At 61.1% G+C, this 20,925-nt stretch overlaps 1 protein-coding gene across 2 annotated transcripts in view; it reads left to right on the plus strand.

The window, feature by feature from the left end:
• Window positions 1-20,482, plus strand: part of KCNH1 (potassium voltage-gated channel subfamily H member 1) — a 68,487-nt gene extending 48,005 nt beyond the window's left edge. For both annotated transcript variants that reach the window (XM_056110500.1, XM_056110501.1), the window contains exons 7-11: window positions 1,932-2,361; window positions 9,818-10,017; window positions 10,864-11,116; window positions 14,885-15,081; window positions 19,233-20,482. In XM_056110500.1, the coding sequence (XP_055966475.1) occupies window positions 1,932-2,361; window positions 9,818-10,017; window positions 10,864-11,116; window positions 14,885-15,081; window positions 19,233-20,090 (1,938 nt within the window). In that variant the 3' untranslated portion in view covers window positions 20,091-20,482. The remainder of the gene's footprint in view (window positions 1-1,931; window positions 2,362-9,817; window positions 10,018-10,863; window positions 11,117-14,884; window positions 15,082-19,232) is intronic.
• Window positions 20,483-20,925: the final 443 nt, after the last annotated feature.

The following is a 20,925-nucleotide window of genomic DNA, read 5'->3' on the forward strand; positions in this document are numbered from 1 at the left end:
CATCCTAGTCCAGAATGATGACAAATTCTCCAGAAGGTTCTGTGACTCAAGGCAGGGTTCTGGAAGTGCCCTGGGAGCAACTTGTTCTTGGCATGAGATCTCAGGAAGCAAAGTATGCAGTGCTGGAGGGAGGCAGACACCAGGCTCCTGGTGCATCTGGGCTGGGCAGGGCGACCTTCCCTAGCTTCGAGGAGTAGCTGCCCATCCCCTCGGACTCCAGAAGTGACTTGCAGAAGTGTGCCTACATCCCCCACACAGAAGTGCCTCTCTGGCTCCCTGTCGGCGCTCAGTTGCCTGGCTACACTTCTCCTGATCCTTGCCAGAAAGATGCTGTTCTGAGATTCTGTGAGGGTGTGATTTCAGGGGGACGTGGGACATCTGTCCTCAGAGGTGTGGTTCCTTCTGTAGTTGAAGAATTGCACCCCCACCCCACCTGTGGTCTATGCCCTAGCACCCCCACAGCCTAGCTGGGCATGCAGTTAAGCCTTGTGCCAGGAGGGGGCTGCTGACATGGTGTCCTCTCTGCACCTGTCCCTGTGGGCATCCCAGGTGGCCAGGACGGGATGATTCTGGGTGAGGTGCCACCACTGTGGGGGCTCTGCTCTGGGAGGGGGCCAAGATCAGTGCCAGATGGAGCCACATGTCCTCATGCTAGTGGATTTGCCTCTGGGGATTTGGGGACTGGGCTTCCCTAGCAAAGGGGCATGAGGGCCACATCTGAGGGCGGGGTGTGAGGGGCACATGCGTATCAGGGCTCTGCCTGTCATTCTCTGGTGCCAGGCTGGCCGCTGGGGAGACAGATGCGCCAGTTACTGTCCACACAGGGACAGACTCCTCTGGAGACACATTATAGGGGCGCCTGGCAGCATTGACCTTCCAGGGTCCAGTCCGCCCTTTCCATGCTCCCGTGTGCTTTCCTCTTGAGAACCTCTGTGGCTGCCCTGCAGGAGCAGGGGAGGCGGGAGCCCCTGAAGAGCAAACAGCTAGACGAGCACCCCAAGACCCTCATTTCTAGCAAAGGCTCTGAGTGTTGTTCCCCTGCCCTCAGCAGCGTCGGCAGGTCCCTTCCCTCTTGGTGAGCCAGTGCAGGCTTTCAGGTGTGCTCTTTCAGGCCCAGAGCTAGCCGCCTGGACTTGAGGGAATCAGGGCATCTGCTGCTGTGGACACTCTTGGTGTGATGATGGGTGTGATGACAGGAGTGAACAGTCACAGTGTGATGGTGGGCGCGAACACTTGCAACGTGACAACGATTTGATGATGGTGTGAACACCCACAGTGTGGTGATGGGTGTGAACACTCTTGGTGTGATGGTGGTGTGATAACGGGTGTGAACACTCAGAATATGATGATGGATGTGCTGACAGGTATGAACAGTTGAAGTGTGGTGACAGATGTGATGACGGTCTCCTTGGCCAGTGTGGCGACTGCCCTTCAGCATTCCCCCTGCCTTCCCTGTGCCTCCCTGACACTTGCTCAGTGTGTGAAGCTGTGTGTGTGCACGTGCAAGGGGATGGACCCCATGCTCTGTGGGGGAGATCCACATACAACCCTCCAGTATTTTGTATTGCCTAATATGAAATACAGCATGAGTCTGAAAAATCCTGTTAAAGTCAGCCCTGACCCTGGGGAAGGTGCCTCTGCATTTGTAGGTGCGTGCCCAGCACCATCTGCTGTGAGACTTCGGGGTGTCATTGGGTGTTTGGGGGAAGCGGATCGGCACGTCTCTTACTCGGGGAGAGCTCAGATGGCGTGTGTGCATGCCCTTGCTTGTCCTGGCCTTTCTCACATCACAACCCCTAACAATGCTTTTGGAGGGCTGCTTCACCTGCATCTCAGATGCACAGCCCGTGCTGGGTGGGGTCAGGGGAGCATGTGTGGTCATGCCTGATGCTGCGCCCCCCTCCTCATCTGATGCTGTGCCCCCCCTCCAGGGCATCAGCAGCCTGTTCAGTTCCCTGAAGGTGGTGCGACTGCTCCGGCTGGGCCGCGTGGCCCGGAAGTTGGACCACTACATTGAGTACGGGGCAGCTGTCCTGGTACTGCTGGTGTGTGTGTTCGGGCTGGCCGCGCACTGGATGGCCTGCATCTGGTACAGCATCGGCGACTATGAGATTTTCGATGAGGACACCAAGACCATCCGCAACAACAGCTGGCTCTACCAGCTGGCTCTGGACATCGGCAGCCCCTACCAGTTCAATGGGTCGGGCTCCGGGAAGTGGGAAGGTGGGCCGAGCAAGAACTCTGTGTACATCTCGTCCTTGTACTTCACCATGACCAGCCTCACGAGTGTGGGCTTCGGCAACATCGCCCCCTCCACAGACATCGAGAAGATCTTCGCCGTGGCCATCATGATGATCGGCTGTGAGTAAGAGGGGCACTGGGCTGGGGGTAGGGGGCTCGTGCACTTGGGCCATCCAGGGGGCTGCAGGGTTGGGAGGTTGTCTTCGAGAACAAGGGGTGTGACTTCCTTGTCAGTTTCTCTGTGACTGGAGCAGAATCTCACGGAATTGTCTCGCACACTTCGCTCATGGCAGAGAAGTACGCGTTCCGGGGAGCTGGGGAGGGAGAGGAGCCTCCCAGAGGGGTCTTCCTGCTGGTGTCTGCAAATGGGAGAGGGATTTCCAGAAAGTTCCATGAACTTAGGCCTTGCAGTGCGGATAAAGGAGAGGTCCTGGGCAGGGAGTGTGCCCCTCCAAGTCCCCTCGCCCACTCTTGGCCACAGGCCAGCACTGCAGGAGGTGAGAGTGGCAGATGGGGCGTTGGCGTGGGGTGTGGATCAGTGAGGGAGACGAGCTGGCAGTGGTGGATGGTCAGGGACAGCCAGAGCGGGCTGGAGGGTTCTGGTACAGTGAGTGTCTCCTGCCCCTTGTGGCGTTCTCCACGTGGCTCCTAAGAAAACGTAAAGCGTGGCTTGTATTGCACCACGCTGGTCTAGGGTCCCATGTCTCACGCGTTGACCACAGGGCCCCTGGGCATCCCCAGCATGTTCCTGTGGCAGTCAGGGTCACAGCTTGAGACTGGAGGGCCCAGGGAGGAAGCTTGGCTGGAAGGGGCCACACTTGGGAAAGGCTGAGGGACCTGGTCAAGAGGAATGCGTGTCCTGTTTGACTTATTTGGGGTGAGGAGCCAGGCCCATCGGTGCAGGGAGGGGACTCAGGGCTGGCGTGGGCAAGGCTGGTCTCTGCCCCTTGATCACTGCCCCTGCTGTTTGCTAGAGAGCCGAGGCTTCACGAAGGCTGCACTCAGGTGGGAGGGACGGGGTGGGTGGAGGGGCTGGGCCTGATGGGAAGCAAACAGCCCTGCTGTGGGGGCCCTGTGTGGTGGGGCGGGGCGGGCAGGGCAGATCCGCACTGGTGGAGACTGAGACGCAGGGTGACGGGGGGAGGGGGGCAGGAATGGCCCTAGGGACCAGCAGGTCCCTGTGAGTGCCGGAGTATTGGACTGATGGTCCCCTCTGTGGCCACTGGGGCCAGGCCTGGGTGCTGTCAGCAGACATGGTGGCTTTGCGCTAGGAGCCCAGGGGCTGTTCTGCCCGCCTTCTTGGGCTGGTGCCGCTGCCCTTCCCTTCTGCCCACGGCAGCAGCCAGGACCACAGGGTCTCCTTGGAGCCAGTCTGCAGGGCTCGGTTTGGGGAGCAGTGGCTGCTGGCACGTTTGGCCTTTTCCTGAGCAGCCTGCGTGCCTGTGGGTGGCTGAGTGCTTTGCTGAGTCAGACTGGAGCGGCAGCCCCAGTCCTGTCACTTTTCTAGAATCATCTCAGAATTGCTTGGCTCACATCCCTGTGTGCCTGGGGAGATGCTCAGACCGTTCCTGGCGTCCCTGTGGATGAATTTGGGGAAGGTGCTGCACTCACCTGGAACTCGGAGCCCAGGCCAGGCTCAGGGCCTGGCCTGTGACCTTTCACCCGGAAGAGGAAGCAAACCCATGTCTGTGGTTCAGAGAAAGACTGGGTTTGTCCTTGTTTTTCCAAAGCAGCTTCCCTGGGGGCATCTCGAGAAAACTCAAGGAGCCTGGCCTTCCTCCCAGCTGGCATGGCCATTCCGTGTGAACGTGCACTCCCTCCCCGCAACTGTCCAAACGCATGTCCCCCTAGCTATTTTCTCTTTCAGGGCAAAGGCCAGGGGCAGGAGAGTGGGCACTGCCAGGGCTCCCTGCCCAGGGCCACTGTGGGGCCAGACAGCTGGGCCGCACCTGCCACAGGGACCGTGTTTGTGGCTGCTTCCATCCGAAAACAAGACGAGGGCAGGCAGGGGCCCAGGTGCCCCTCAGACACCAACACAGCTGTCCCTCTGTGGGGGACATGGCCATGTCCTTGTCCTGGGTCATATGCCATGGCCACTGGCCGCTCTGCTTAGATGAACGGGTGCAGCCGTGGGATTCCAGGTGCTTCTCTGAGCACCCACTGAGCAGGGGACCAGGCTCTGCTGCCTCAACTGCTTCTGCATATGGACAAAGCAGGCTGATGGATGTGTGTGCACCCTGGGTCCCCTCTGAGCACCGAAGGTCATTTCCAGCAGGATGTGGACTCTGCTTCCCGTAGCTCTTGGTAGAAGTGCCCAGTGCTTTTGCTCCAGGTGGCTGCTGGGGCATCCCGCTGTGGAGCAGTGAGAAGGCTCCAGGGGGCCAGAAGATCTTGATGGGGACTCACACTCGGACCCAGTGCACATGTGTGGGCAAACTGCCACGGTGAAGCTGGGAAGCCCAGAGAAGGGGAGAGGAGAGACGGGGTCTGCAGGCCCTTTACCCTAACAGGCTCGTGGTTGCTGACGCCCGCCCCGGGCTCCCCTCTCCGCATCTCCCCCCAACTTCGGCATGTGCCCAGCCCCGGAGAGCAGGAGGAGGGGCAGGAAGGAGGCTGGACACGGCGCAACCGTGACTAGTGAGCCCTGTGGATCGTCCTTGTCCTGTTCGCTCGAGCTAGACTTGGTGACCTGCCCCCAAACCCCCAATGGCTGAGGGGCTGGGAGGGGCTGTTTCAGGCTCTTGTGCCCTTGTGGAGAGAGCTGTGGGCCCTCCACCCAGCTGCGGCTCCCCCTTTATCCCTCCTGAGTCCCTGGGCATGTCACCTCCCTCTGGGCTCAGAGCAGTTCTGGGCTGGGGCTGCCCCTTCCCAGGGCGTGGGGGGTAGTTCTCGTCCGTGGGAGCCAAACGGGACCAATGCGGGACGGAGCCCGTCAGAGCCCCCCTTCACGTGGTCCCTGTAACTGCAGAGACGGTGCCCTGCGCCCTTCCCATCCTTGCGTCCTATTCTTAGAGAGAAGGAGGATTGTAATTGCTGCTTCTACCCTGCCGGGGGCCGCTCTTTTTCTTGGGGGCTGTGTTTATTTTGGGAGCTGGGCAGTGTCCAGGATGCCAGGGAAGAAATAACTCTTGGGTCCTCGTTTATTCTTAGAGTTCTCCTTCCTCGCCACAGACCAGCTGGCCGGTTGCAGAGCACCATTCTGTCTCTGTGCAGTGCTCTTCAGTGGGGACCCCACTGCACACCCACCTGGGCTGCCCCTCACCCCCAGAAACCCCCCACCTCCCTGCTGTCCCCTGGCGTTGTCTACACCACCAGCTCCTGCTCTGAGGCCATGGTCAGGGTTCCCCTCACGGTGTGGTCACTGCCCTCACGTCTCTGCCCTTGGACTGCCTTTCAGGTCCATCTAAGTGGGCAGCACCCAGCTCCCCCCCCCACACACACACACCTCTGTTGCAGACAAAGACTCTCAGGGACCTTCCTGAGACGGCTCAGCCACCATGACCCCATAATGGGGAGACTGAGGATGCCCACAATGGTGGGCTTCTCTCGAACCCGCTCTGACCTCTCTCAAGCACTGTCTGTCCGGGGTCAGAAGGTGCTGGTGCTTGGTGGCCTGGTCAGTCTGCCCTTATGTCCTTTCCTCGGGCAGAACTGCACACAAACCTTGAGCCTTGCTACAGCCCAGTCCTACCAGAGCAGGGATGGAGGACCATGTGGTGCGGGGCCTCATGGGGCTGAGGAATCAGGGTATCCAAGAGAGAAGGCTGTGCTTGTGTGTCTGCACCTGGACTCAGCAATCAGTACCTGAAGTCTGTCCCGTACCTCGACCCAGCACCTGGACCCCCTGCCTGTCCTGCCTTGCCTCCAGATTCCCTGGAAACCAGCGCTCCAGGCCTCTCAGGGGTCAGGGCTGAGCAGGACCCTGATGTTGAAGGCTACCAACTCGATGGTCCCCACGGTTAGAGTGGAGGGCTTCCTCAGCACCCAGTGGTTAGAGTGGAGGGCTCCCTCTGGAGCTGCGTCCCTGTGGGCCCCGCCTGGGGACTGGGGGCTGTGGAGAACACTGGAGGAGGTGCTGGGGGGCTTTGGGGGACTCTAGGGCTGTGTGCAGCCTCATGCTGACCCCTCCTGCCCGTCCCTGGCTCCCGGGGCTTCTCACATCTTCCAGGGCCAGGGCTGCCCAGGCCATGACCTAGGCGCCGCATCTGAGGATTTTGTGTCAGGGCTGTGGGTTGCCCACTGGAGTGTCGGCATTACTACTGCGGGAAGGGAGTGCACAGGACAAGTCCTGTGTGCCTCTGGAACCTTCTTCAGCTAGCGCTTGCAGTGTACAGTGCCTGGACCACAGGTCCTCCACTCCACCTGTGGGGTGGGATGGTGAGGAGAGTCAGGGCTACCCCTCCTGGCTCCACGGTGGGTGGGCGCGCGCTCTATGGGGCCCCCTGGCTCCCTCCTCTGCAGTCATCTCATGACTGAATCACCACCCAGCGTCGCACATTCATAAGCTAATGACCTTAATTGTGCACACCTCAGCAGGCATTTGGCAGGGCTGTGAGCTGCCTCTTCACAGTGGCAACTGGGTATGCCTGTCCTCCCCAGTCCGGGGCAGGGGGTGGGGGGGATGCAGACTGCATCTCTGGCCCTCCAGAGCCCCCCGGAGGAGGGTCCTTTGCCCAGGCACCTCCAGACCTCTCAGCCGCGTTGCTGACTCCAGCTGCCCGAGTCCCCACAGACCGTGCCAGGAGCCTGGGAACCTTGTGGGACAGGCCTGGAGCTTGTCCCTTCCCGCCGAGCCCCCAGCTGGGCTGGAACCTGAAAACCACATGTGGCTAGCAGTAGCCAGACTCTGTTAGAGTCAGGCCAGACACTTGCAGGGGCCCAGAGAGGGTACTGTCAGAGAGAGGGGGCCGTGGGAGGCTTGCAGGATCTGGCTGAGCAGGGGGTGATGTGCTGCTTTGGGGCCAAGACTGTCAGACCCTTCCATCTCTCGCAGCCTCCTGCTGGTCTGCTCTGCTGGGTTGAGGCATTGACGAGGCACGTCCCCCAGATTCCTTCCCAGGTGCCTCCTGCCCTGCCCTGCCCTGCCCTGCCCTTCCGGCTTTGGCGCGTGCTGGAGGCACCCAGAGTCCCGGCGAGCCAGATGCCAGCGCTGGCGGAAGAGGTGGGGGAAGGCCCCCACTTTCCATGCGCCTCCGCCAGCATGTGTTTGCCGGCGCCACGGCTCCCATCACGCACCCACACCCTCTCGTCTTTCCTCCACTCTGGCTCCTGGGTCCCGGGCTCCGTAGCTGTCAGGGCCCTGGGAATGAGGCCTGCAGGCCCTGTCTGCCAGAGAGGGGAGTGGCCCCGCACCATGTGATGCCCCTACATCGCGGAGTCCCCTGCCGGCTCCTGCGGCCGCAACACGAACTACAGCCTCGCCAGGCCTGTCCCTGCCCTGTCTGGCCAGGGTGCCCGTCTCCAGGCTTCCGTCCTCCCGCTCCACCTCCTCACCTGAGCCCAGCCCAGGAGCATCTAGCTGTGGACCCCACTCTTCTCTCTTCCACCCCTTTCCTAGGCACCAGTCCTCCACTGTGGACAGGGGGCCACGGGAAAGGTGAGGGTGGGACTGGGCCCATGGGGTGCAGGGTGCTTGAGCTGGGTCATGCATGCCCCCTCACGGTGCTCCGGGCTGTTCCCCCTCCCACTCACAAGGGGAGAATCTGGATGAGAGCCAGACTCCTGTTTTCCCCAGCAGTGGGGTCTCAGTCCTTGGGGGGCGGGGACATGGCAGCCACGGGAAGAATCGCTGAGGGTGTGTGTCTGGAGGAGCTGGAGAAAGTGGACTCATCTTTACAGACCTGGGTCAGACGCACAGGATGGAGCCCATTTTCCAGCCTGGGAATAGGGGAATGCGTCCAGTCTCCGAGTTCCCGTGGCTGGACTGAGGCTGCCATGCCCGCTGACTAGCTCCCGACCATGCTCTGTGCCGACGTGCCTCCCACAGGGACTAATGCCACATTAGCTGTGCCTGGTGTCTGTCGGTGCTCACTGAAGTGCTGTTTGCTCAGACCCCAGCCCGGTGCTCGGCGGCGGCACTGCCGTGTGGTACACGGCCTATTTCAGAGCATCGCCATGGCCTGGGCTTGTCTGTCAGCATGCGCTGGTCATCCATGAGAAGGCTGGCAGGATGCAGGGGCCCAAGGCTCGAGCAGCCCTCAGGCCCCATCGGTGGCCTCAGAGCCCCCCGAGGGTGGACACTCCGCTCTCTTACTGGGTCTGGATGAGTTGCAGATTGAGGTGGACGGGGTAAGGTGTGTGTGGGGGGAGGAGGGGGAGGAACAGTTGGTCACGATGAAATGTGGAGTCTCCGGAACTGGCAGTAACATTAGCATCCCCAGGGATTCTGGCCTCCGGGCCATGGGCAGCTCTTGGTGTGACTGGCTTTGGGTGGCCATGGCTGTCACCAAGAGACTGTGAGCAAACAGAGCTGCTTCCCTGCCCCCCACTGCTTTAGAAATACAGGGTGAAATGAGGCGCCCCCACGTGCTGCTAGCCGCCCCGAGTGGGAGACAAGACAGCACTGAGAATAACGTCTCTGTGGCAGGAATCTGGCTTAAGTGACGGGGGCCAAATCCACACTATTTTTAGCAGCACGTCTTCAGGCTTGTTATGAAATCAGGGCCAGAGGTGTTTGAGTCCCTGCTGTGGGCGCGTGGTGTGCCATTTGGGGTGAGCAGTGCCCAGGCCATGGCTGGCAGGGGCTCAGAGCTGAGCATTTGCCTGCCCACACTGTGACCCAGTGCCAGGGTCATGCCCTTCGCACCCCCAACTCCACATCCGCTCCCCTACCTGCTGGCCAGGTCAGCAGCCTCCATGCCTATTCTTCCCCAACACGTTTTTCTCTGCCTGTGGGAAGATCACCTTGACATTAAGGTGACCTTGTAATCAAGCATTTAGGGCTTTTATACTTTGGGATTAAGTACTTTATGATCGAGGACCTAGGGATCAAGTACCCTAGCACTGTAGCACTGTCCTCCCGTTGTTCATTGATTTGTTCGAGTAGGCACCAGTAATGTCTCTGTTGTGAGACTTGTTACTGTGTTTGGCATATCGAATATGCCACGGGCAGCTTGCCAGGCTCTGCCGTGCGGGCGGGATACTCTCGGTAGCTTGCTGGGCTCTCCGAGAGGGATGTAGGAATCAAACCCGGGTTGGCCGCGTGCAAAGCAAATGCCTTGCCCGCTGTGCTATTGCTCTAGCCCTCAAGTGGGAGGAGAGACTGCTTCTCCCAGATCACACATGAGTTGTGAGCGTGCATTTCTGGGTGCGCCCTGAGGTGGGTCCAGTGGTCCTAGGGGAGCCTGAGGTCAGCTTTTCTCCCACACACCCAGGCTGGACACTTGGAGAAGCCCCAGATCTCTCAGAGGGCACAGTGCCGGGACCCCCTGTCTGATAAAGAGGCAGGACTGGGGAGGGAACAGAGATGCAGGTGAGGCTGTGCGGGCCGCAGACGGTCACCCTCTGCTGTCCCCTGTGCAGCTGTGCAGGGCCGCAGATGGTCACCCCCTGCTGACCCCTGCTGTCCCCCGTGCAGCCCTCCTGTATGCCACCATCTTTGGGAATGTGACGACCATCTTTCAGCAGATGTATGCCAACACCAACCGCTACCACGAGATGCTCAACAGCGTTCGTGACTTCCTCAAGCTCTACCAGGTGCCCAAGGGCCTGAGCGAGCGCGTCATGGACTACATCGTTTCCACCTGGTCCATGTCCAGGGGCATTGACACCGAGAAGGTGGGCATGTGGTCCCCCGGAGCCCCCGTTCACCATTGTTCCCACAGCAGCCTGAGCCAGGAGTCAGCCGTTAGCACTGCCGGAGTGACTCAACCCCCTTAACTTCCTGTAAGAACAGCCACTTCTGTGACAGCTCAGATTCAGCATATGACCATAGAACCATCCAGAAAACTCGAATCTCACAGGAAGATGCCAAGTCCCGACTTCACAGAAAGACACTGGGGAAAAGGGCTCTGGGTGTCTCCTTCAGATGCCACTTTTTGGCTACCTCAGAATCGAGTCCCCCTGAAGCATGTAGGGCCTGCTCTCGGCCAGTCTGCTCTCCTCATCGGGACCCAAACCCTGGTCACCATCCCCCCCCGAAACGATGTTGGCACTGCCCCTCCATGTTCCCAGTGTCCCCAGGATACCCCAGGCATTGCATTAAAACCAAACCCTCAGGGCCAGAGCTAGATCACAGGGGCAGGGCCCGGACCCAGCACTGAGTCACGCGGGCTCTGATCTTCCAGCACCATATGTGGTCCCCAAGCCCTGCCAGGAGCACCCCTGAGCACGGACAGGAGCCTCCTCCCTGAGGCCCCCCAGGAGGAGCCAAACAAACAGAAAGGCCAGAAGGATTTCCCCCAGGTCTCAGCCTCTGGACCCCCTCCCCCTCCACACTCCGTGCTCAGCTCCCCTGACCTGCAGCCTTTGCTGTTCATCTAGGATGTTCTTTCCCTGCTTGCCTGACAGCCACAGGCAGCACCCATCGGGGACCCTGCCCCCAGCTTTGTGGGTGGGGTGGTTATGGCCCCGTTGTCCCTCCCACAGGAAGAGGACAGACCCTGAGGTTTCTCTCGCATGCAGGTCCTGCAGATCTGCCCCAAGGACATGCGTGCGGACATCTGTGTGCACCTGAACCGCAGGGTGTTTAAGGAGCACCCTGCCTTCCGGCTGGCGAGCGACGGCTGCCTGCGGGCTCTGGCCATGGAGTTCCAGACCGTGCACTGTGCGCCGGGCGACCTGATCTACCACGCAGGCGAGAGCATCGACAGCCTCTGCTTTGTGGTGTCCGGCTCACTGGAGGTGATCCAGGATGACGAGGTGGTGGCCATCCTGGGTGCGTGCCCCTTGCTGCCGCCCGGGCTCCTGTGCTTGGGGCAAGCAGAAGGGGGTGTTCCCCCACTGCCCCAGGGGAAGGGCCAGGATTGGGGGAAGTTAAGGCCAGAGCTGAGTCTCCTTGGGATGTGAAATGTAGATCTTAGTGTTGGGTGAGTGCTCCATCCCTCCTGAGGAGTTCCTCACACAGTGGTCAGGAGCACAGGTAACTCTGAGGCATCCTGTGAAAGCTGGAAGGGCTTCCTGGAGGAGGTGGAGGGACCCGGGGGAATCTGGGGTCTCGAGGCGGGAGGGTAGGGGGCACATTCAGGACCCGCGAGTATAGGAGTCCCACGGAGATGCAGCTGCTTCTTGGCCCAGCCCAGCCCTCCCTGCAAGGGCACGAGCATCTGCCTTCTCAGAATATCCTCCCCCCACCCCAGGGCATGAGTGACTGCAGTCACTGGGTGGTTGGCCAACGGAAGTGGGGCTGTGGGAGCTGGGTCCACGAGGCCCTGGGCCTCACCATGGACCCTGCTGGTTCCAGCTACAGCCCGGAGCAGCTGCAGGGGGAGGCCCCAGGACTTGGGGGTGGCTAGTTGGTGGGCCGGGATCGGGGATGTGTGTGGAGCCAGGTTGGGGGCAGAAGCACAAGGCTGGTCTCATACCCAGAGCCCAGGGGAACAAAAGGTGTGGGGAGGCCACTGGGGCCCCGTGGACATGACCGATGCCCAGCTCAGGGAGGTGGGTAAGTGGGTTTCCGCAGAGATGAGAGAAGCCAACCCTGGGCAGAGTGACTGCAGATAAACCCGAGATCCAACGTGAGCTGTGAGCCCATGGGGACGGTGGCTGAGCTGGAGCCTGAGGACTTCCTGAGTGGCCAAGAGAGGGCTGGGGCAAAGGACTCACCTTTCAGGGCCAAGGCCCTGATTCTACCTCTGGCCCTGCATGCCCCGCACCCATGGCCCGGGGGCCTTGGATCCCCTGGAGGTTCGAACTCGAGCTTGACCGGGTCCTGTACTGCCTGCCCACTGCGCCTGTCTCTGGTCACCGCAGAAGGCACGGGTAGGATGCAGAGCAGGTGGGACAGGCAGGCGTGTCTGAGTGGGCTCCATGGGCCACAGCTTATTCTCACAACCTGATTGGTCAACACTCTATGGGCCACACCTTACTCACACAACCTGATTGGTCACACTCTGGGCCATGCCTTATTCTCACAACCTGATTGGTTACACCACATCAACCATGGCTTGTCCTCAATTCCTGACAGATTACGCCTGGCTGCAGCCAGGCGGTGGTCTGTGAACGTTATCCTGAGCCCCTCCATTGTGCCTTGCTTGCACCTATGCTCTCAGCAGTCTCTGTCTTTGTCCCTGGGGCAGGTAGGAAGAGCAGAGCTTGAATGCTGGCGGAGGAGGAGTTCCAAGTGGAGAGGCCACTGCTCCCGCAGTTTATTAAACAGCCCCCCCTACCCCCCGTGGGTCCTTCAGACAGAGACACTTCCTTGTAACCTGGGAACGCTGCACTGCCAGCCTGAAACAAGCCTCAGTAGTTTCTTCGAGCCTCTGCCAAGCTCACACACTCATGGGGTATCCCAGCACCCCATTCGTTGACAGCTCCCCAGCAAGAGGAAAAAAGCAGACCCTGGGATCAGCACAAATATTTCTGCTTGGGAGTCTCCTAACTAAGGGAGGGAAACCACGTTCTTGCCTAAGTCTGTTTCTGCTGAAGCAATTAAAAGAACAACTTGTCGTTGACCCCAAAGCCACGTGGGAGTAAGTCTTTGTGGAAGAAACTCTCCACCCCCTCAGGGACTAGGGAAAACGTTTGGTTCTGTAGGGAATTAGCTTCAATCAGGGTGGAGGTTACCATGACGATAAGGAGAAGTTGGGTTGGCATGCAATATATTTCAAATACAAGGGGGAAAAAACACCGCAGAACCTGGACGTGTATACAGTGTATACAGTGATCTCAGCGACATAAAAGTGGCATATTTGAAGGCTGGAGAGAGAGCGTAGGAGCTAAGACACTTACCTCGCATGCAGCCAACCCAGGTTCAATCCCTAGCACCACATAGGAGTCTCCAAACCCACCAGAACTGATCACTGAAACACCACTGGGATGGCCCCCCAAACAAAAGGTACATATTCAAGTAGACAGGAAGACACCCCCAAGCTCACAGGGTGATCTCTGGGGGACACCTGGAGGGCGGTCTGCTGCTGTGGCTCAGTGCATCTCCCATAGTTTCACCAAAGCTCTCAAACCCTTTCGTAGACTGGAGGGCATGAGAAAGCCCATGCTCACTTCTGCTCCAGGGCGATCTTGGGGACAGCGCCCTGCACTTGGGGGTCCTGGGTGGGGTTCTACTGGAGAGACATCAGCTCTGGGAGGGGGAGTCCATGTGGCTGGGGGGGGGGGGCAGGAGCAGCATCCATTTCCCCAGGGACCAGGGCTGGGTGCAGGTCTGGGAGGGGCAGACGCCGGCTTCCCTCCTGCAGAGGCAGGGCACAAGGGCCAAAGGTAACCGTACAGGCCAGAACCTGCCTCTCCCACTGCCGGGCCCTGTCTCTGCTATCACCCAGACCCAGAGCCACTGCACAATCAAAGCCTGGAGGGGCCCAGGGAGGACACCCTTCTGCACCCAGCCAGTTTCCTTGGCCACTGCTGGACTGTGAGGAGCTGGGGTCCAGCAGCAGAGAGCAGGGCTTGGGGCAGCAGGTCGCTCAGGACACAGTGCCTGAGTCGGGGTTCGGTCAATGCTGAGGGCATGCCTGGCCCCCACATGCTGATGCGGCCCCCGTTTCTGAGCCCTAGTAGCTTAAAGGGGAAGCAGGAGGTGGGGGCAGAGCTGTCCCTGTGCCCAGGTCCTCCACTTGTTCTGTGACTGTTCTTTACCCATGAAGACGGGGACTTGGGGGGGGGGCAAGCTGATACCCTGTGTCACGCACCAACTGGAACACTCTGTCCCTGGCAGGCATCCGGGAAGCACCAGATCAGTGAGCTCAGCGAGTCCATTGCCAAGTGGTGCCGGCACCTTCTGTTCTTGGGAGGGGGGGAGAGGGAAACTCACGGACCAGTCCTGTCCCTCCCTCCCTCCCTCTCCCAGCTTACAGTGCCCCACATACGCCTACCAGGCTGGGGGGAGGAGGGGTCCCACCAGGCCCTCACCCCACGGACCAGATCATTCCCCCAAAACACCCTGCACAGGAGGGAAGGGAAGGAACATGGGTTGGGCTGAAGGTCTAAGTTCTCCCCCTCCCCATTTTTTGGTTTCGGGGCTAAACCCAGCAGTGCTCAGGGCTTACTCCTGGCACTGTACCGTATGTGGTGCCGGAGATCAAACCCTGGTCGCTGCTTTCCCATCTCTCCAGCCCAGGTACACGTTCTGACAGACGAGTGTCCCCACAAATGCCCCAGGAACCCTGATGTTCTTACCACGAATCGCTTTTCAGGAGGGAGCTGTTTGCCCCCATTCTGTGTGTCTGAGCTCTTGCCGTGCCCAGGGTCCCAGGCACACTTGCTCACTGTGGCTGGTGGCGGCCAGGGGTGGCACAGCAGAGGCTTTCCTGCTACACCCTGATGCTAGCAAATCTCTGTCCTGGTACAGCACCTCCGTGTCCAGGCTCAGACGTCTCAGAGACTGGAGTGGAGGGGAGGATGCAGTGAGTGGTCCACACTCAGTTGGTTGGAGAAGACTCGGAGTTGGTGGAGGTGTCTGCCCGCGGGGGTGGGGTTGGGGCCTCATTGGCCTTTTCTGGGTGGTTGCCAGACTCACCTCTGTCTCTCACAGGGAAGGGGGATGTGTTCGGAGATGTGTTCTGGAAGGAGGCTGCTCTGGCCCAGTCGTGCGCCAATGTCCGTGCCCTCACCTACTGCGACCTGCATGTTATCAAGCGCGATGCACTGCAGAAGGTTCTGGAATTCTACACTGCCTTCTCACACTCCTTCTCCCGAAACCTCGTGCTCACCTACAATCTGCGGAAGCGGGTGAGCCATGGGGGTGCGGGGTAGTTTTGAAGGGCAGGGCGGAGGCACCGGAGAGCCTCGAGGGGAGGCTGGTGGGTACGAGCACCTGGGGCTCCATCAGGGTGTTCTGCAGAAGGACCTCATGGCGCACCCCTGTCGTGTCTGCTACATCCTGGGCTCTGCCCAGGGGCCCAGGTCAGAGAACACAGGACTCCATGCTGAGCACCCCGCACAGTAGGGCCTCAGTGCTAAGTTCACCCGGGAAAGCCGCAAAGTGCTGACGCTAGATCCTTGGCACAGGGAGAGGTGTGGTGCTTGCTGCTGAGTACCCCACATGGGGAGGGCAAGTGGTGCTGGTACTGAATACTTCATCTGGGGAGATGCACAGTCCTCGGTGCCCAGTGTGGCTGGGACACTGTCAGCATCAGGGAAGGGGTGGGGTCAGATGAGCCGTGTCTTCAAGAATGACTTTCCAGCAGGGAGCAGGGCTCCACCTCTGTCCTCCACGTCCCTGCATGGAGCCCATCCCTGAGCCCAGCAGTCAGGCCCGGGTCACTGGGCCACCAATCTCGGCTCCTGCAGGCCTGATGCAGGGCGGGGGACAGTCATGCGGCTCTCTTGGGTCCAGGGCAGCCAGTGACCGCTCTGGTCACTGCTGGAGAGGACATATTTGGCACAGGTGGGTCTCTTGTGAAGAGGACACTTTCCCCTCACAGTCCCTTTTGACCACCCAGAACATACTGTGCGCAGCTGTCTCGCGGCTGCACCGCCTTCTGTCTGCCTCCTGCAGCGGGTTCTTGGCGCAGCCTGCAGATGGCGCCATGAAACTGGGCTGTGTGGGGAGGCGGCTGGCCCTGCAGGGGCCTTGAGCCTGGCAGAAGCGGGGGGGCCATCAGGTAACCATGTGCAAAGACCTTGGAGCTGGTGAGTGACAGCAGGACAGGAATGGTCACCTCCCCACCTCAGCCTCCTATGCCTGCCTATCCCAAGCCCACCCCCGGCATTTGGACCCCACCAGGACTGACCCTACCCCTGGCAAGCTGAGATAGATGGGTGGGAAATGTGGAGCAGGATGGGCTGGGGGATGCCTCTGCCCTGGCCCTAAGAATATCCCATTGTGGGGCTGGAGCAACAGCACAGCGATAGCACAGCAGGCAGGGCGACCCGGGTTCTATTCCGAGCATCCCATATGGTCCCTCGAGCACCGCCAGGAGTGATTCTTGAGTGCAGAGCCAGGAGTAACCTGAGCATCACCAGGTGTAACCCAAAAAGCAAAAACAAAACAAAACGAACCCCCCAAAAATAGCCCATTGTTCGGAGACTAAAGTCCAGTTGTGCCGGGGCAGGAAGACAGCGCCATAGGCAGGTTGGGACAGGGTGGACAGCTGGCCTTTTGGGGGCGGCACTTCCTGGGGTGCCATGGTACCCAGGCTCCCTGTCTGATGCCCTTCCTCTGTCTCTCCAGGAAGCTTCGTTTGTTTGGCTCCTGCTCATTGGCCACAGACCCTCTGGAGTCTCCAGGCTGTGTGTGTGTGTGGCGGGGGGTCGGGGGTGGGCACTGCTCCCCTGAGGCCCATCCTAGGCTCAGCACCCACTAGTGGTGGGACAGTGATTCTCGGGAGCCACTATCCACAGTGCTGAGCAACGCTGCTGCTCAGGTCGACTTGGATCCCGAATCTGATTTATTTTGTGGTGAGGGAGATCAGCGATCACTCCTGGCTCTGTGCTCAGGGATCACTCGTGACAGGTCTCAGGGGATCCTGTGCAGTGCTGGGGGTGGAACCCAGCTCCCGTGCAAGGTGAAAATGCTGTGTCTGCACTGAGTCTGGCTGAAGCGCAAGGCAGCTTCCAGCATTTTCCACAGCACATGACAGGTATGGGTGGCCCCCAGGCCAGGCTGTCCTCCTTCCTCCCTGTCGCGGCCAATGGGCGAAAATGAGAGTGAGCCTGGCACGGGCTCAGTCTCCCATGGGTGGACGGGTCTGCCCACATCAGTTATGTCTGAGGGTTTCCTGTGACCAGAGGTGGGTAGGGACAGGGTGCCCTGGAGGTCCCCACTGTCGCTGGGGGCTGATTCAGCCTCCACCACAGTGTGTAAGAGGTCAATCCCGGGCTGCAGGTGGGTGCCACCTGACCTCTGACCTTGAGGCTGGGCAGGGGTGTATGAAATCAACTAACCATCACGCTGCTTTTCATTGGCCACCAGCTGCGTCCTTGACTCCACAGGTTCCGCAGGATGGAGGGCCCCATTTCAACCCCGTCGCACACGGGGGGCTGCCGCTCACTTCACAGGCTCGTGGGGGTGGGCAGCAGGGACTTGCTGCTGAGTGTTTTAGGGGGCCGGGAGAGATCATTCTCAGTCTGCGCCCCACTGCCCTGCAGCCATGCCCCCCATGCCCTTGGCCGGGGGCTGAGCTCCCGGTACCTGTGGCGTCTTGTGCCTGCCTGTGGGGACATGCCGAGTCACTGAGGCAGATCTGTGAGGCACCTGCTGAGGGATGGGACATCTGACTGTCTCAGCACCGCACCTGCAGCAGCCGCCGCCGCAGGATGGGGACCTGGAGAGGCACGGGGACGCGCGACACTCCGGCTGCAGATGCTGGTGCCCCATGGACCCCGCAGCACCTTCAGCCTCAGCTGGGCCTCCCCGGCCTTTGCCTTCTCACGGTGGGGCCGGTGCTGGCTTTGAGGCTCTGCCCCTTGGCTGGGCAGCTGAGCCTGTTGCCAGCGAGACCCGTGCCTGCCTGCTCATTGCTCGAGCTATGTGTGAGCCCAGCTGAGGCCCAGCCTGGACACATGCTCACACGTGTCTGTACATGTCCATGCCCATGTGTGCTGCGTGTACCTGCACGCACCTCTGTGCTGCTCCAGAAGCGCCCACAGAACCAGGGAGAAAAACTTCATTTCCTTTCAGTGCTGTGGCGGCTGCTGCCAACCCCTGCTTTCTCCTCAGCCGCCTTCCTCCTCTGTCTCCTGACCTCCTGAATGACCCCTAGGGTGCAGCCTGGGTATAATAGAAAGTGGGCACCAGGCTCAAGGCCATAAATGGGCTAGGCCTAGGGATGTGGGGCAGAGGCCTGTGGGCCTGTGTCCAGCTCTGGGCACCCAGCCCGTAGCTCCCTGCAGTGGCGAGACTAGCCTCATACTGGGCGGCACCTGTGCCCGCCGCTGCAGAGGCTGGTGATGGGTTCCAACTGGGCACCTGCTCCTTGTACCTCAGTGGACACTGGGCCCTGTGAGATGGCACTTTCACCTGTCCCAGGGCTCCGGGCCAGCACTAAGTGCCAGCAGGGACATTGGGGACCGTCCCTAAGAAGTGAGCAGGGATCCCAGCAACACATGGTCCACCAGGCCAGTGCCAGGGCTGGGAACCACAGTGCGGGTCACACTTGGGCTTCCAGGTGCAAGGCCTGTGTCAGTGCCTGTGTCCCAGCGCCCCGAGGGACACACTTGGAGCCTCGCCCCCGCCTGGGTGAACTGCTCAGTCCCGTGCCGTGCCTGTGACTCTGCCGCTCCCAGGGCGAAGTCTCCATGCATGCCGTCTCCAGGTGCCGAGCCAGGCATTTGCCGTCCATCTGGGTTTCAGCACTCCAGGACGGAGCGTGGACACACAGTCCCTGTCTGTCCCTGCACCCAGTACATGAGCTCCCCTGCCCACACTGCACCCCCATGCACTCAGTGCCCTCCCCCACACGGCTGCTCACGGAAGGCAGCCCAGGTGGACTCCTGCTCCCAAGCCCGCAGTGGGTGCTCAGGGCCTTCCTGGGCAGCAGTGCAGAGCCTGTCGGTCTGCGCTTCCCAGTGGGCACCGCCCTGCCCCACCCGACTGCACCTTCCTTGCTGCGGCTGGGGTGCGTGGCATAATGACCCGGGTTGGTCAGGACATGATGGAGCTTCCAGGAGGTCACGGGCAGTTGGGCTGGGGTGCACGACAGCCGTGACAACACGGGTTCAGGAGTTCAGGAAAGGCTGGGTCTGGCCTCACACAGTCGGGGTGTGGGCAGTGGCTGCACTTCACTGTCCCTGTGGTGTCCCCCCTCGGCCCTGCTGCTCCCGGGGGCGGTGGGGGGGGGGTCCAGCCCGGCTCCCAGCAAGCTGCGTGGACAGCAGGGAGGCTCCGGTTAGACCCCTGACCCCGCGTGTCCTTCCTCTGCTCCCCCCCCGCCCCCCAGATCGTGTTCCGCAAGATCAGTGACGTGAAGCGGGAGGAGGAGGAGCGTAGGAAGCGCAAAGACGAGGCGCCCCTGGTGCTGCCCCCCGACCACCCGGTCCGCCGGCTCTTCCAGCGGTTTCGGCAGCAGAAGGAGGCCCGGCTAGCCGCCGAGCGCGGGGGCCGCGACCCCGAAGATGTGGACGTGGAGAAGGGCGGCCGCACAGCCCCCGAGTCCTGCGTGGTGCAGGCCAGCGTGGTGACCGTGCGCGAGAGCCCCGCCACACCTGTGGCCTTCCAGGCTGCCCTGCCGGGCGCCTCCGACCAGGCCCGGCTGCAGGCACCGGGGGCTGAGGGCCTGGGCCCCAAGGCCGCCGGCGTGGAGGGCGCCAAGCGCCGGGGTTGGGCCCGCTTCCGGGACGCGGCAGGCGGGAGGGCTGAGGACTGGGACAAGGTGTCCAAGGCCGAGTCCATGGAGACGTTGCGGGAGCGGGGCAAGGCCGCGTGCGAGGCCACGCTGAAGAAGACGGACTCGTGTGACAGCGGCATCACCAGGAGCGACCTGCGCCTGGACAGTGTGGGCGAGGCCCGCAGCCCGCAGGACCGCAGCCCCGTGCTGCCCGAGGCCAAGCACCCCTTCTACCCCATCCCCGAGCAGACGCTGCAGGCCGCCGTGCTGGAGGTGAAGCTGGAGCTCAAGGAGGACCTGCAGGCGCTGGGCGCACAGGTGGCCCGGCTGGAGCAGCAGCTGGGCCAGGTGCTGCGCCTGCTGGCTGCCCGCCGGCCCGCTCAGTCCCCACAGGAGCTCTTCGACGTCTCAGGGCCCCCATCCCCGGCGGTGGCCGCAGAGGAGGACCAGGACGACTTCAGAGCCAGCTGAGGCTGGGACGAGCCGGGTGGCGCCCTGCGGTGTCCAGGGACTGCGGGCTGGGGAGGACAGTGTCTTGTGGCATCCCTGGGCCTTGAGCTCAGGTCCTGCTGAGCAGAAACCGCCCCGGGTCAGGGGGGCTTGGGTATGTAACAGGCATTGACTCACGTAGGTACATACGTGTAAATACTCATGTACATACGTGTATACTCATGTACGTGCACACATGTGCACTCGTGTATGTACTCGAGATGGCTCCTCAGCAGGCCCCCGGGCCCCCACATGGCTCAGTTCTCCTCTGCACAGACTTTGGGGTGCTGGTATTTGCCCCTGGGCTCCTTGGGTACTGGGCTCTGTTTGCAATGTCCCCCTTTCCTTGGGGCTCAGGGCCCTTGGGGAGAAAAGCAGAGGAAAAAAGGGAGGGAAGGTGGGAGGGAAGGAAGGAGAGAAGGAAGGAAGGAGGGGGAGAGGGAGAGAGGGAGGGAGGGAGGGAGGAAGGAAGGAAGGAAGGAAGGAAGGAAGGAAGGAAGGAAGGTACCCTACAGCCAAGAGGCGGTGACTTGGGTCCTGAGGTCTGGCCACCCACCTGAGGCCTTTCCCATGGCAGATCCGAGTCCTATGGGGCACCTGCCTGACCCCGTGTATAGGGGAGGGGGGACTCATGCACTGGCTCAGTGAGCAGAGGAGGGACAAGTCGAGAGCAGGCTGCGGGATGCTGCCTGGGCATGAGCCAGCTTTGGACATGCCCCCTTGCTGCTCTGAGCAGGACCGGTCCCCAGACAGGCTGGCGTGGAGCTGCGGGACAAGCCTTCGCCAGCCCCCGGGCTGACGATGGAGGCCGCTGCTG

This window comes from Sorex fumeus, unplaced genomic scaffold (assembly GCF_029834395.1).
Source record: "Sorex fumeus unplaced genomic scaffold, SorFum_2.1 ptg000010l, whole genome shotgun sequence".
Taxonomy (NCBI): Eukaryota; Metazoa; Chordata; class Mammalia; order Eulipotyphla; family Soricidae; genus Sorex; species Sorex fumeus.